The following is a 13,047-nucleotide window of genomic DNA, read 5'->3' as shown; positions in this document are numbered from 1 at the left end:
GGGTCTGTACACTAAGAGTTTGTATTTTTAACTGTAGTTAAGGACAGTGTCCACCAAATCTTGTATTTCACGCAGTGGCTCTTAAGTCTATGTTAGACTGCTGGACTTGGATTTAGGCCTCATTCCATCCATTTTCATGGACAGATTCAGAGTAAGTGAAGTGTCTTTCTGATTTTATAAGCTTGATGTGTATTGTATATAGTTAGCTGTGATGGGCAACTCTGAGAAGAATCATTCATATAAATACCCAGATATCACTATTTGGATCCACATCTCCCTGGTCGTTATGAAGAGGCGATCTTTTGACATCTTTCAAAACACAACGTCAAGCTCTTTCCAAGGAGGTTTCTGCTTGGAAATGAGTATAAAGCTTTAGTTTTAATTTTGTAGGAGTTAAATTGAATGTTAATAACATCTCCAACACTAGACTTCACATATAGAACATTATGGATATCTATCTAGTGTTTCCAATTAACCAGGGGCACTGTCTTTGCTGTCTGTGTCATCCAAGGACAAAAGTAATTCATTAGGATAGCAAATTGCCTTCCACTCTTGCAAATTAGCATTAGAGCATCACTATAGAAATAATCCATGCTATCTGGATTATGGCAATGGAATTGCTATAAATGAAAGCTGTTTTCTGAACTAATATTTATAGAAGACGAGAGAGAGATATATACATGAGGGGCATTACTAAATAGATTTCAGTATTTATTTTTTTGAAAGAGGTTCTTTTTCTCCTGAAAGGGTGATGTACATCTATCTTGCAAAGAGTTTCCTTAGAGGGTTTAAATGAAGAGTGAAGCTTTAAGAACAAAGTGAAAATGGAAGAAGAAATATACTGCCATGGGAAGCTCAAAAATGAGGCACTTGGGGTTTCAGAGAGTTATTAATCCCCTCCTGCCCCGAGGGCATTCCTGTGTGACCATCAAAATGACACACATGCAGCTGTCTGGCAGTTTGCCACATCTCTAGGTTTGATGGACTTTGCTCTGGGGATGGCTAAACCTCCAGCTGTTCAGAATGGCAGTTTGTTTTCCTTGACAAAAATGCTCAGATTTTTATCTGACCTATCCAAGTCCACAAAAGTAGATTATAAATTGTTTCAAATCTTTTTTCAACACCTTTTCCTTACCAGAACCTGGAAACACAAGAGGCCGTCAAAACCTGAAAGTCCGTCCTGCCTGAGCACTGCTTTACCATTAGATTAGGATCAATGGTTGTACCAGGGGCCTGCTAACACTGCTGTTGTACTTGTGGCTTGACAAAACATGTAATAAAGTGCACCTTATTAATATGGGGGGTTGAGGGGGAAACCCGGGCATATGTCTATCTGGCTTGGTGGTAAGACTGCAAAGATCACATATACCCCAGCACAGCACGAAGCAGTCCCTAGCTGGTTCCCTAGGGCAGTACAGCTCATGCAGTTACGTGGCACAAGCGTATATGCCGAATAGGTAAAGTGAGGCAAAGGGTGAGTCAGAAATATACTCCAGGAGGCAAAGTGAACTCTGCAAAGTGGGCAGGAGCTCAGTGGCAGAGCTAAGGGTGTGACGGAGGGGCATCAGCCAGGGGCCGGGGCTGGCGGCAAGGGCTCCTGGGAAGGCAGCGTGTTTCTGTGCGCATGGCTGAGCCATCAGTGCCTGAGATGGTTTGGTTCTGATCACCTCATCAGCTTGGGCAATCTCTAAATCAAGAGATTCAGAGCACTGAGAAACAGTTTAATAATAACTGACAAGATACTGGCATTGATTTTGAAAATGCTGCACAGGTATGATAAAAGAGCAGATCTGTGATGGATGACAGGGAACTGCATGAACCACCTGTTTGGCTTTGTTTGGTGTTGAGTAAAAGACGAGAGAGAGAGAAAAGAGGATCTTCTAATAGTACCATGAATCTTAACAGTGTAAGACACACTCAGCCCACATAAATTTCGGAGCCTCCCTTCCCATCCTATGCAGCAGCACACTGATACAGGGATGGTTACTGAGACAATATCTGATGCTTGCAGACAAAATGTTTATTTGCTTTTATAAAAAAAATGAGCTGGAAGTACGGCTCATGAGTGCAAACTGGGAAAGAGGACAGATATTTCCAAAGCTACTGCCAATCCCCTTACATGGACATGATTTGACTACTGCACTTACTCGAGACAGACCCATGACTCAACACGTGAATCTGAACTGAATTGCATTCACAGGTTTTGATTCATTATGACTCCTAAGCTCCAAAAATAACAGCCTTTCAAAAAATTTATTTTAAAAAGAGAGCGGGGGGTGATTTTAAAAAACCGACAACAAACAAACCCCTCTGAAATAATGGGAGCAGCTGTACATATCTCTTAGCAGTGAAAGAACTAAAATCCGGGTATTTTCTGACTCAGATAAATCTTAACTTTCCCGTGTGTACAATTGAGACTGTAAATTTGGAGAAAGGCTGCTGCGGGAAGATGAAAGTTCCCTTGCCAAATGAGGACTTGACTCTTCTTGCTCAAATACACAAGTTTCCAAGATTATTTGCTTTGTGATAGACAGCTCTAAGTCCAGGTCTTTCAATCTCTTAACAAAACTCCTGAACGTATTAAATGCATGTGCAATAGACAGGATTCAGGGAAACTGAAACCTGTTGTATGTCTTCCAAAAAGAACAGCACATCTGCAAAAAGGAATACCAAATAGGGATGCCTAATGCACTCAGGGCAGGAACACGGTAATTTCAGAGTACCTGGAGTAGATGCAGCATGCACTTACAGAACTAGACCTGGAGCCACGGCAAATCTGTCCCCAAAATGTTTGGCTATTCAGTTAGTGCATTGGAAAATACTGAACACTTTGGATCTTTAGTTGTTTAGCTGACCAACATATGTGGGTTTGAGGCTAGGTATTGCAGCAGCATGAAGTTCAGTCTGGTAAGTTGGGTAAAAAATGAAGCTGTGGTATGATGGGAAGATGTCGATGCCCTCCTGAGCTACCTGGTTCAAAGCTGGTGCCTCTGACTGTGGTGTAGCTACACCCCAGGATAGACTGAAAGGATAAGGTTAGTCTTCTGTAGAAGGGTGGACCTCAACTTTGTCTTTGTTGTGTTTGTGTGGTATTCATTTGGCCCTCACTCGAGCAGGGCGCTGAAGGGCTAGATGTAAGTTATTCAGAGGTTCAAACTTTGTTTTGAATTTCCATCTGATTCAGATTTTTAGAGCAAATACCTAAAATGCAAATCAAACCTTTTGTATTTCAGGTGGAACAAAATTCAGACATAGAAGAAAATACTAAAAAAAGAAACCCCAAAAACCAAACCTTCAATCTGGGTGCATCTGAAATTTTGTCTCCTGAGTCTGCAGAGCTGGTAGCCAAGCTGAAAACAGTGGGTAGCAGTGCTTCAACCTGAAGCAAGGCTTTGGAGGAGGAGAGGGTGCATAGGCTGCTGTCTGCATGTCCCTGGGACAGAGCACGGAAAGTAGGGCCCTAAGTGTGTGTCAGGGGTACAGGGAAAACAACCAGGCTTGGACAAACTAAATCCCTGTTTTATGGCTTAATCTTTCTGCTGAATGACAGCTTTTGAAAGGAGCCATTCCCTTCCCACTGAAGTCAGTGGGACCTGCTGCTGCGATTGATTTCACCCAGCGCAGGTGAGAGCAGAATTGATGGTGTTACCTCTCCAGCATGGCAAGGCCTTTGCTCCTTTTCCCAGTGCTACCAGTAACACACAGACAAGTGCTGCATCATTTCCAAACGGCCCCCACGCCTGAAAGTCGTGAGCTCAGTAGACTACAAACAGGCAGGGCCACGATATAGTCAGAAATTCAGGGTTAACTGCATTAACCTGAGTCACGCTTGAACATGCTGATACCAGCCTTTCAGAAGAGACTGAAGTTCTCAGGGCTCAGCTGGAGGATAAGGTCAGAAACTCACATTTTTTTTATTCTAGTTTTTAGAACTTCTTCCTCCAAACATACGGATGAAGTCCATTCCCTCACTTAAAAGTTAATATTGTGATAGCAATACCAATACAGTGGAGGAATACATGTTACTCAAATGGTATCACAGACTAATGTAGGCAACTGGGTATTTTCGAAAAAGCTGTAAAATGGTTAGTGTTTGCATGCACAACCTTTCTTTTGCTGGGAAAGATTTCAGCTTTTCAGATGTCTGAAAACACAAAGACTGGCTGTGCATGTAGCCTGTTAGCTCTCCTCCGGAGCTGGATGACTGCTCATAAAATGAAAGCAAACACTCCAAGCTGGCCTCATCTAAGCCATCCTGCATCGCTTCTGTTATTTGTCGACTAATGCAGGGCCAGCTGTCTAGTTAGTGAAACAGAAGCATTAAATTAGAGAAATCATAGAAAATGGAGACTGGGAGGCTCCTTAAAGGTAACCTGGTCCTTCTGCTGCCCTACGGCAGTTTCAGCTTTACCTGCACCACTTCTCTCTGTTTTGTCTAACCTGCCTTCCAAAATCATCAGTGATGGAGATTCCAGAATTACCCACCATTAGGTAAAAAGTAAAAGATGTGCTTCATGAAAAATACAACTGTTCATCTGGTATCTTCTCTCTATGAGGTTAATCTGATGTACAACAAATCCACTGTGTGGTTTAATAATGCTTCAAGGAAACACGCTGATCCTTTGGGGACATGCAAATCTCAGCACTGGAAAGTGGGGGATACATGCTAACTTTTGCCTGTAAGGTTGTTAGTGGTAATGTGCGTAGATGAATTTTGGCTAGACGGGATTTTTGGTTTAATGTACTTAGGCGGTTGCTTTTAAGACCTTAATTGTAACAAATGTGATTAGCCTACAATTCTCCAAGAAAGGCTGCACAGTGACAGGGATGGGAGTGTTTGTTTCCGAGCTACACAGGCCACACAGCACACATCATAGCAGAGGATGTTGCTGTCCCACTGGCTGCTTGCTTTAATTAACATACTGGGGCTGTTTAGTCTGTTTAGTCTGATGAAGCATGGCCATAACCCTTTATACATCCCATCTGCACTCTTTTTAACTGTCATTGGCCTCTCTCAACATACATAATTTCAGAGTTTACAGGAAAGTTACTATATTGCTTTCATGTCTCTTTCACCGTTTCACTATTTCCCAGGCACATACTGAGAAGCTCTTGTGTAGCGCCCTATTAGTGATTTCATTGAGATTACTCAGCTCTTTCTTTGCCTACCCAAGGCATAAGGTAAAATGGACTGAACTCTGTGTTTGGTGCATCCTCCTCTTCTTTTCCTTCTACTTTTCATCCTTGAGCACATTTTTTATGGAGGGGGTCAAAGTGCCTCCCAAAAGGGCCCACCCCCAGGCTCAGTGCCGCAGTCATTAGGACAAGTTTGCCACATGTTCCTTGGCGAGCCTCTTCCACACTTCAGGTCCAGCTACTTCTCCCCAGTGCCTATTGGGAATGGCACCAAATCGCTCCCTGCAGCCTAGCATCCTACCAGTGCTATCAAGCTGGCACCCTCATAGTCTTCAAACCAGTCAGTGCTAGAGTAACAGAAACATGTAAGCATACCGTCAGCACATTATGGATTTTTTTTTTTTAATATCAAATGTCCACATCTTAATCCTAGTCAAATTAGCTGAACTCTTAAACACTCTTGTAGGGACTGCAAGTGGGTGGAAAGGAAGAATGTTTGTAAATGGATGAGATAAAACAGCAGGAAGAGGTTTCCACAGAAGAGGCAATACAGAGCTAATCCCAGGCTCTGCTGCATGGCAGTGTCTCTGAACGCCCTCTCATTTCACAGAATCACAGAACCGTATAGGCTGGAAAAGACCTTTAAGATCATCAAGTCCCACCGTAAACCTAACACTACCAAGACCACCACTATACCATGTCCCTAAGCACCTCATCCAAATGTCTTTAAATACCTCCAGGGATGGTGACTCAATCGCTTCCCTGGGCAGCCTGTTCCAATGCTTGATAACCCTTTCAGTGAAGTAAAATTTCCCAATATCCAGTCTAAACCTCCCCTGGCACAACTTGAGGCCATTTCCTCTCCCCCTATCACTTGTTACCTGGGAGAAGAGACCGACCCCCACCTCTCTACACCCTCCTTTCAGGTAGTTGTAGGGAGCGATAAGGTCTCCCCTCAGCCTCCTTTTCTCCAGACTAAACAACCCCAGCTCCCTCAGCCACTCCCCATCAGCCTTGTGCTCCAGACCCTTCACCAGCTTCGTTGCCCTTCTCTGGACACGCTCCAGCATCTCAATGTCTCTTGTAGTGAGGGGCCCAAAACTGAACACGGTATTCAAGGTGCGGCCTCACCAGTGCCAAGTACAGGGGCACAATCACTTCCCTACTCCTGCTGGCCACGCTATTTTTGATACAAGCCAGGATGCCATTGGCTTTCTTGGCCACCTGGGCACACTGCTGGCTCATATTCAGCCAGCTGTCAACCAACACCCCCAGGTCCTTTTCCGCTGGGCAGCTTTCCAGCCACTCTTCCCCAAGCCTGTAGCGTTGCATGGGGTTGCTGTGGCCCAGGTGCAGGATCCAGCACTTGGCCTTGTTGAACCACATACAATTGACCTCGGCCCATCGATCCAGCCTGTCCAGGTCCCTCTGCAGAGCCTTCCTCCCCTCAAGCAGATCAACACTCCCACACAACTTGGTGTCATCTGCAAACTTACTGAGGGTGCACTCGATCCCTTTATCCAGATCACTGATAAAGACATTAAACAGGAATGGCCCCAGCACAGAGCCCTGGGGAACACTGCTTGTGACCGGCCGCCAACTGGAGTAAACTCCATTCACCACCACTCTTTGGGCCTGGCCATCCAGCCAGTTCTTTACCCAGCGAAGAGTTCTAAGCCATGAGCAGCCAGTTTCTCCAGGAGAATGCTGTGGGAAATCGTGTCAAAGGCTTTACTGAAGTCTAGATAGACAACATCCACAGCCTTCCCCTCATCTACTAGGCAGATCCCCTTGTTGTAGAAGGAGATCAGGTTGGTCAAGCAGGACCTGCCTTTCCTGAACCCATGCTGGCTGGGCTTGATCCCTTGGTTATTCTCTACATGCCGTGTGATAGCACTCAGGATGATCTGCTCCATCAGCTTCCCCGGCACCAAGGTCAGGCTGACAGGCCTGTAGTTCCCCGGGTCCTCCTTATGGCCCTTCTTGTAGATGGGCGTCACATTAGCTAATCTCCAGTCAGCAGGGACCTCCCCAGTTAGCCAGGACTGCTGGTAAATGATGGAAAGGGGCTTGGTGAGCACTTCTGCCAGTTCCTTCAGTACTCTCGGGTGGATCTCATCAGGCCCCATAGACTTGTGAGTGTCTAAGTGGTGCAGCAGGTCACTAACCATTTCCCCCTGGATTATGGGGGCTCCATTCTGGTCCCCGTCCCTATCTTCCGACTTGGGGGGCTGGGTACCCAGAGAACAACTGGCCCTGCTATTAAAGACTGAGGCAAAGAAGGCATTAAGTACCTCAGCCTTTTCCTCATGCTTGGTCACTGTGTTCCCTCCCCCGTCTACTAGGGGCTGGAGATTCTCCTTAGCTCTCCTTTTGCTGCTAATGTATTTGAAGAAGTATTTTTTGTTGTCTTTTACAGCAGCAGCCAGACTGAGCTCTAGCTCGGCTTTGGCCCTTCTAATTTTCTCCCTGCACAGCCTCGCTACACCTTTGTAGTCCTCCTGAGTTGCCTGCCCCTTCTTCCAGAGGTTGTAGACTCTCATTTACTGATGAACAGCAATCAACTCCTGAACGTTACCATTTATGCAGTTTCTGAATTGTACTATTTACAATATGTTTTAAACATTTTTTCCAAATCTGTACACTTCACAGGAAGATGGAGGACAAACTGGCAATGGAAAGGAGCAACTGTAAACTAGTTAATAGGCCTGACTGTCAGTTTTATTCAGCCTGTATGTGTAAAGCTGTTTTAAAGTAGCTTTAAAGAAAATGAGAATCAACTTGAACTTATGCTGTTGTTGTGGTTTAGCCCCAGTCAGCAATTAAGTACCACACAGCCGCTCGCTCACGCTCCCCCCCCAGTGCGATAGGGGAGAGAATCGGAAGAGCAAAAATAAGAAAACTTGTGGGTTGAGATAAGAACAATTTAATAATTGGAACAAAAAATAATACTAATCATAAATTGTAATGAGAAGGAAAACAACAAGAGAGCAAGAGAGGAACAAAACCCAGAAAAAAAACAAATGATACAACCGCTCACCACCCGCTGACTGATGCCCAGCCAGTCCCCGAGCAGCGATTGCTGCCCCCGGCCAACTCCCCCCAGTTTCTATACTGAGCATGACGTCATATGGTATGGAATAGCCCTTTGGCCAGTTTGGATCAACCATCTTGGTTGTGCCCCCTCCCGGTTTCTTGTGCACCCAGCAGAGCATGGGAAGCTGAAAAGTCCTTGACCAGTGTAAACATTACTTAGCAACAACTAAAACATCAGTGTGTTACCAATATTATTCTCATACTAAATCCAAAACACAGCACTATACCAGCTACTAGGAAGAAAATTAACTCTATCCCAGCCGAAACCAGGACAGCTGTTTTATACCGTCTGAAGAGCTAGCACAAAGCTTGTATTCCCTTCTTCAGTTCATGGAATATAAATCAGAGAATATTAACATTTTAAAAAATAATTCTGAGTCTTCTCCGCTTAACACTGGGAAAATCCACAATTCCAGTGATAGAGAGTAACTGTATAAAACTTGTTTACTCATATCAGGTACTGCAGGTTTTACCATCAATTCCTGACTTACTAGCAGCTCTCTATATCAGCTGGACATTCTTCATAGCCTCATATTCCAGTATTTTCCTAGCCTGAAGCTTCCTAATTTGCAAGATATAGCCTGATGTTTACCATACAAAACAACCTTTTCTCTGGCAGATCAAAACTCCCTGTGCCCAGCAGAGTAGACACATATATATTACTTGCTTCCTAACCCAGGACTCCTAGAGTTTCACTTTTTGGCCTCATTTAAGAAGCATTAAAATTAGAGAAGGATGCAAGACAAAATATTTGAGGCTCTGAGGGGCTGCAGTGAAGTCTGGGTGTTTGTTGTCTGTTTGTTTTTTCCTGGGGTTTCTTTGGCTTTTTTTGAACCTTATCCAAAGTACTTGAATGTGGTGGAATTGCCGAATTGCTGGCCCACCACTTGTTATCTTTTTATCCCCATGACTTCTCCTCCTATTGGTAACTGCTGTTTGAGTAGATTTGGTTGAGTGCAGCTTTTAAATCCCTCTCTGAATGAAGCCCCAAAGAGAGTTGAGAAAGAAGAAATTAAGAGGAGAAATTCCTGGGGGCAGAGAAATTGAGCTAAAATCCTACTCTCACACTCAGAACTTTCACAGATGCTTTTTAATGTCTGAACATGTATGCAAAAGAACAAAATATCTATCAAAGGGTTATCTTTGCCAGTATTTCTCAACAAATCACCAGAAGCTTTGGATATGCATGAAACACTGGACGTTTTTCCCACTGATTTAGGTGGGAAAACTGATTAGGTAAAAGCAGAAATTTCATTAAGAAACAACAACTGAAACACTTTCTTTGTTAAGCATAATTAGCAGTTCAAAGACACTTGCCTTTCAAAATCTCTGCTTTGATTCCTGTCAGATGCAGAGGAAGTGATATATGACATGATATTCATCAACTAACTCTCAACATAAGAAGATGTGATGATTTTTCTCTAATTGAGGGGATGGGAAAGCAAACTTCTTTTTTTTTAAATGAGCTTGAGAAATAATTTAAATGCTGCCAAATATCCAGCAGTGGTTAGTAGACAACTGGATGGAAGATTTTTAAATTCAGTTTTTGCCCGTTTCCAATGTTTTTCTTTTGAAAGTATTTTACTTTCTGATGTTTCAGATGTTACTTATAGGAATATTTTTTCCCTGTTTTTAAGATATCTCCTATTCAAATTTGCCTGCTGACTTCACTGTGCCATTCTGACAGCTTTCTTTGGGACCAGTCAGCTCTTCTGCAGTGTATTCCAATTGAGAGGTTTCAAAGTAGTTTTATTTTAATTTTGATCTTTCTGTGACTGTCGAGTATTGTGCTGGTGGTTTTTTTTCTAGTTGGCTGCTCTAGTGTTTCTTTCTGTTTATTCTCTACTGACTCCCAGCACATTTTTGTTTTACAGGTGGACATTGCTTTGTGTACTCTTCTTTGCATATTATATTTCTTAGCCTCTGGATTCTACAATTAGCAAGATTCTGCCTTTTTATTTTAGAAATTCAGCTAGAATAACTCAGGGCAAAATGTGAGGAGCAGAGGGACTTGTGAATATGAACTGCTCACAGCAGAAATCCAAGGTCTGTGCTCTAGCTGAGAGTTCAGGAGAGAAGAGGTGACTGGTCCTACTTCACCTTGAGTACCTCGATGTGGCTTTGATGACTGCAGCAGGTTATTTCCATGCATCCAAAACCTGCCCTTTCAGGTTTTACACAGGCTGCACGCAACATTTCAAGCTGTGCAAAAAGAGAAACTAAAAAGCCAGTAGAAATACTCATTGGTATAAGTGAATTTAAAATCAGGCTGTGAAAATAACTATACAGGTTAATAATGATCCTATGTCCCTGTTTCTTTGTCTGTATCAGTGGTTCAAGGTTATAAACATAACCCAGGCCTGTCTTCTGGGTTTGTTCTTGACACAGGACTTTCTCTTCCCTTGTTACCAGTCTGATAGCATGGAAGTGTGACTGCCTCTGTTTCTGCCTCAGTGCAGTGTATGAAAAGCAAACATCTGCAGCAAGAAGCATATTGGAGGCCCTGGTGTAAGAGGAAGGATGTACTTTGGAAAAGCAAATGTTCAAAGGAGCCATAGCTGCTGCTTTCTGCAGAGTGACTCAGCTCTCTGGGCATGGATTTGCCAACATAAATGCAGTTTAACTCAGTGTTTCCATGAAAGCAATGAACTGACAGTCATACTTTGAGGTCTGGTACTGCCATGTAAAAACTTCCATCAACTTTAGCGAACTTTTTGCTATCGAAAGGGATGAATAAAGCCAGTACATGTGATTTATTATCTGTGCTCTGCTGCTAGGTAAGTAAGAGCAAGACACTTGCAAGCACTGTATGAACACCCAGTCAGGGAAGGCCCTTGCCCCAAGTAGCTTTGGGTCTACATGGGAGAGGAGGTCAGGTGGAAGGAGAATGGAAGAAGCCAGAGGTAATGCGACCAACAGAAAGATAATTCATATGTCCCCAGTTCAAGGTTGTCCCTCTCTAGCACCCTTGCAGAGCTAACATCCTCTCATAAGTTACATACCCTTCACACACCAAAATGCAACTCTGCTTTCTGGTACTTCACAACATGAGGGAGCATAGTGTCTGGTCTATGTGAACAGAAGAAGAAACTAATCTAAAAAATTTCGTAGATTCTGCAAAATATTTTGGGAAAATGTTCATTCAATTTCATATATGAACTAACTTTGTGGTCTCTGACCTGCAATTATTTGCTATCAATATTGTCCTAGAAAACTTTTAAATAGACATAAGATTGAATGATCAGCAAACAGTAAATAACTATGATTTCTTTTTTGGCAGTTGAGGCTGGAAACCTGGTTCTAAAAACCATGATAATGCAGTTGGAGACCAAAAACATACCATAGGTGTGCATGCAAAACTAATGTGACTTAAGGTTTGATGTTAGAAGTATTCACTGAACAGTACAGAAAAAACCTCCATCTCAGTAAATTTAAATTACAAGATAATTCAGAAAACAGAAAGAAGGGGTCAAAAAAATGTAGTCTTTTATTGCCTGCTCTTGATGCACATGTGGAGTCTTGTTTGGACATGCACCCCTTTCTTCTCTAAACTGAAATATTCACCACCTTTGTACAACACAATAAACAAGACTATTTTCATCCACCTAACTGCCAGATTTGTCACCCTATGAGTAAAAGATCTGCATGTCATCCAATCCTGTACTGAGTGGTTTTCCTTTAAAGACACCATTTTCAGTTTATCTCAAAGTCCAGCTTAGCTCTGAGTAGCTCTTTTACGCCGGTACCACCAAATTGTATCAACATTATAGGATTATGAAGTGGGATCACTTACCCTGTCAACTCTGGCTTCACACTGATACTTCCAGCAGAGCAGGTGCTATATTTTATTAGTTACAGACATTCATTGTGCATCCAGAAATTGCCCTCTGCACCCTGCTTTTATAATAGGATTCAATATAGCTGAGCAAATACAACCTCTGTAATATATATGAAATACAGGAAGATAATAGAAGCAGGATAAACTCTCTGATTAGGTATAGTGTGCACAGTGAATCAGAAACACAGAGACGCTTTGCAAGATGGGGAAAAAGGAGAAGGGAAAATGTGTTTAAGGTCTGTCATGAAGGCCTAGGAAACGCTGCTTAAAGGATTTCTGTCCTAACCAACTCTGTAATCCTTACCAAAGGCCTGAACACAATTACAACTTCAGTATATTTCCATGCCCGACTTTAGTTAAATTCTTAACATTGCAGTCAAATAGGGGAAAAAAACCAAAACAAATCCAACGTACTAGTTGTTAGTAACCTCCGAATAATGAACTGACAGCAATTCCCCAGCCCAAACAGCTTAATCCATTTGTTTCTACTTACCTCCATTTGTCTCTTGGATATTTAAAGCAAAGGCTCATTTTGTCCTGCAGATTCGGTGCTGCTGCTCAGTATTATCTTGCCTGATCATTAAAAGGCTCCTGACCAAAAGGAAGAGGAAGGCAATACGTAAAACAAACACAGAAGCCCAAGAGGAAAGCTACACCCTAAAGACCAGCACTAATAGCAACTGCGAGACAGGGAAAGAGAGAACACTCCCAGTTACTAACTTTTTCCATTGATACATCTGTTACAAAACAATTTTGCTGCAAACTTCTCTTCCTCCTTGCAAGCAATGCTTTGCTGTATGTGTAGACCTCAGATAAACTACACAATGAGTGTGGGGGTTTTTTTGGACCAAGTAAGCAAAGTCGTGAAATATAAACTAGAAGCTCAGCTGACTGCTTTAAAAGTATAGTGCTAGGCTGTAATTATCACAAGCTGCATTTGTCCATACTTCAGATTGTTTTAATTCAAAAGTCTTCAA

At 42.8% G+C, this 13,047-nt stretch overlaps 1 protein-coding gene across 1 annotated transcript in view; it reads right to left on the bottom strand.

Moving 5' to 3' along the window:
- The window catches only part of LOC142413022 (calcium-activated potassium channel subunit beta-2), a 159,803-nt gene extending 147,132 nt beyond the window's left edge, over window positions 1–12,671 (bottom strand). Inside the window, exon 1 of the mRNA XM_075509058.1 lies at window positions 12,564–12,671. Within this exon, the coding sequence (XP_075365173.1) occupies window positions 12,564–12,601 (38 nt within the window). The 5' untranslated portion in view covers window positions 12,602–12,671. The remainder of the gene's footprint in view (window positions 1–12,563) is intronic.
- Window positions 12,672–13,047: the final 376 nt, after the last annotated feature.

The sequence above is a fragment of the Mycteria americana genome, chromosome 7 (assembly GCF_035582795.1).
Source record: "Mycteria americana isolate JAX WOST 10 ecotype Jacksonville Zoo and Gardens chromosome 7, USCA_MyAme_1.0, whole genome shotgun sequence".
NCBI lineage: Eukaryota > Metazoa > Chordata > Aves > Ciconiiformes > Ciconiidae > Mycteria > Mycteria americana.
This window is presented reverse-complemented; position numbering and strand designations above follow the sequence as displayed.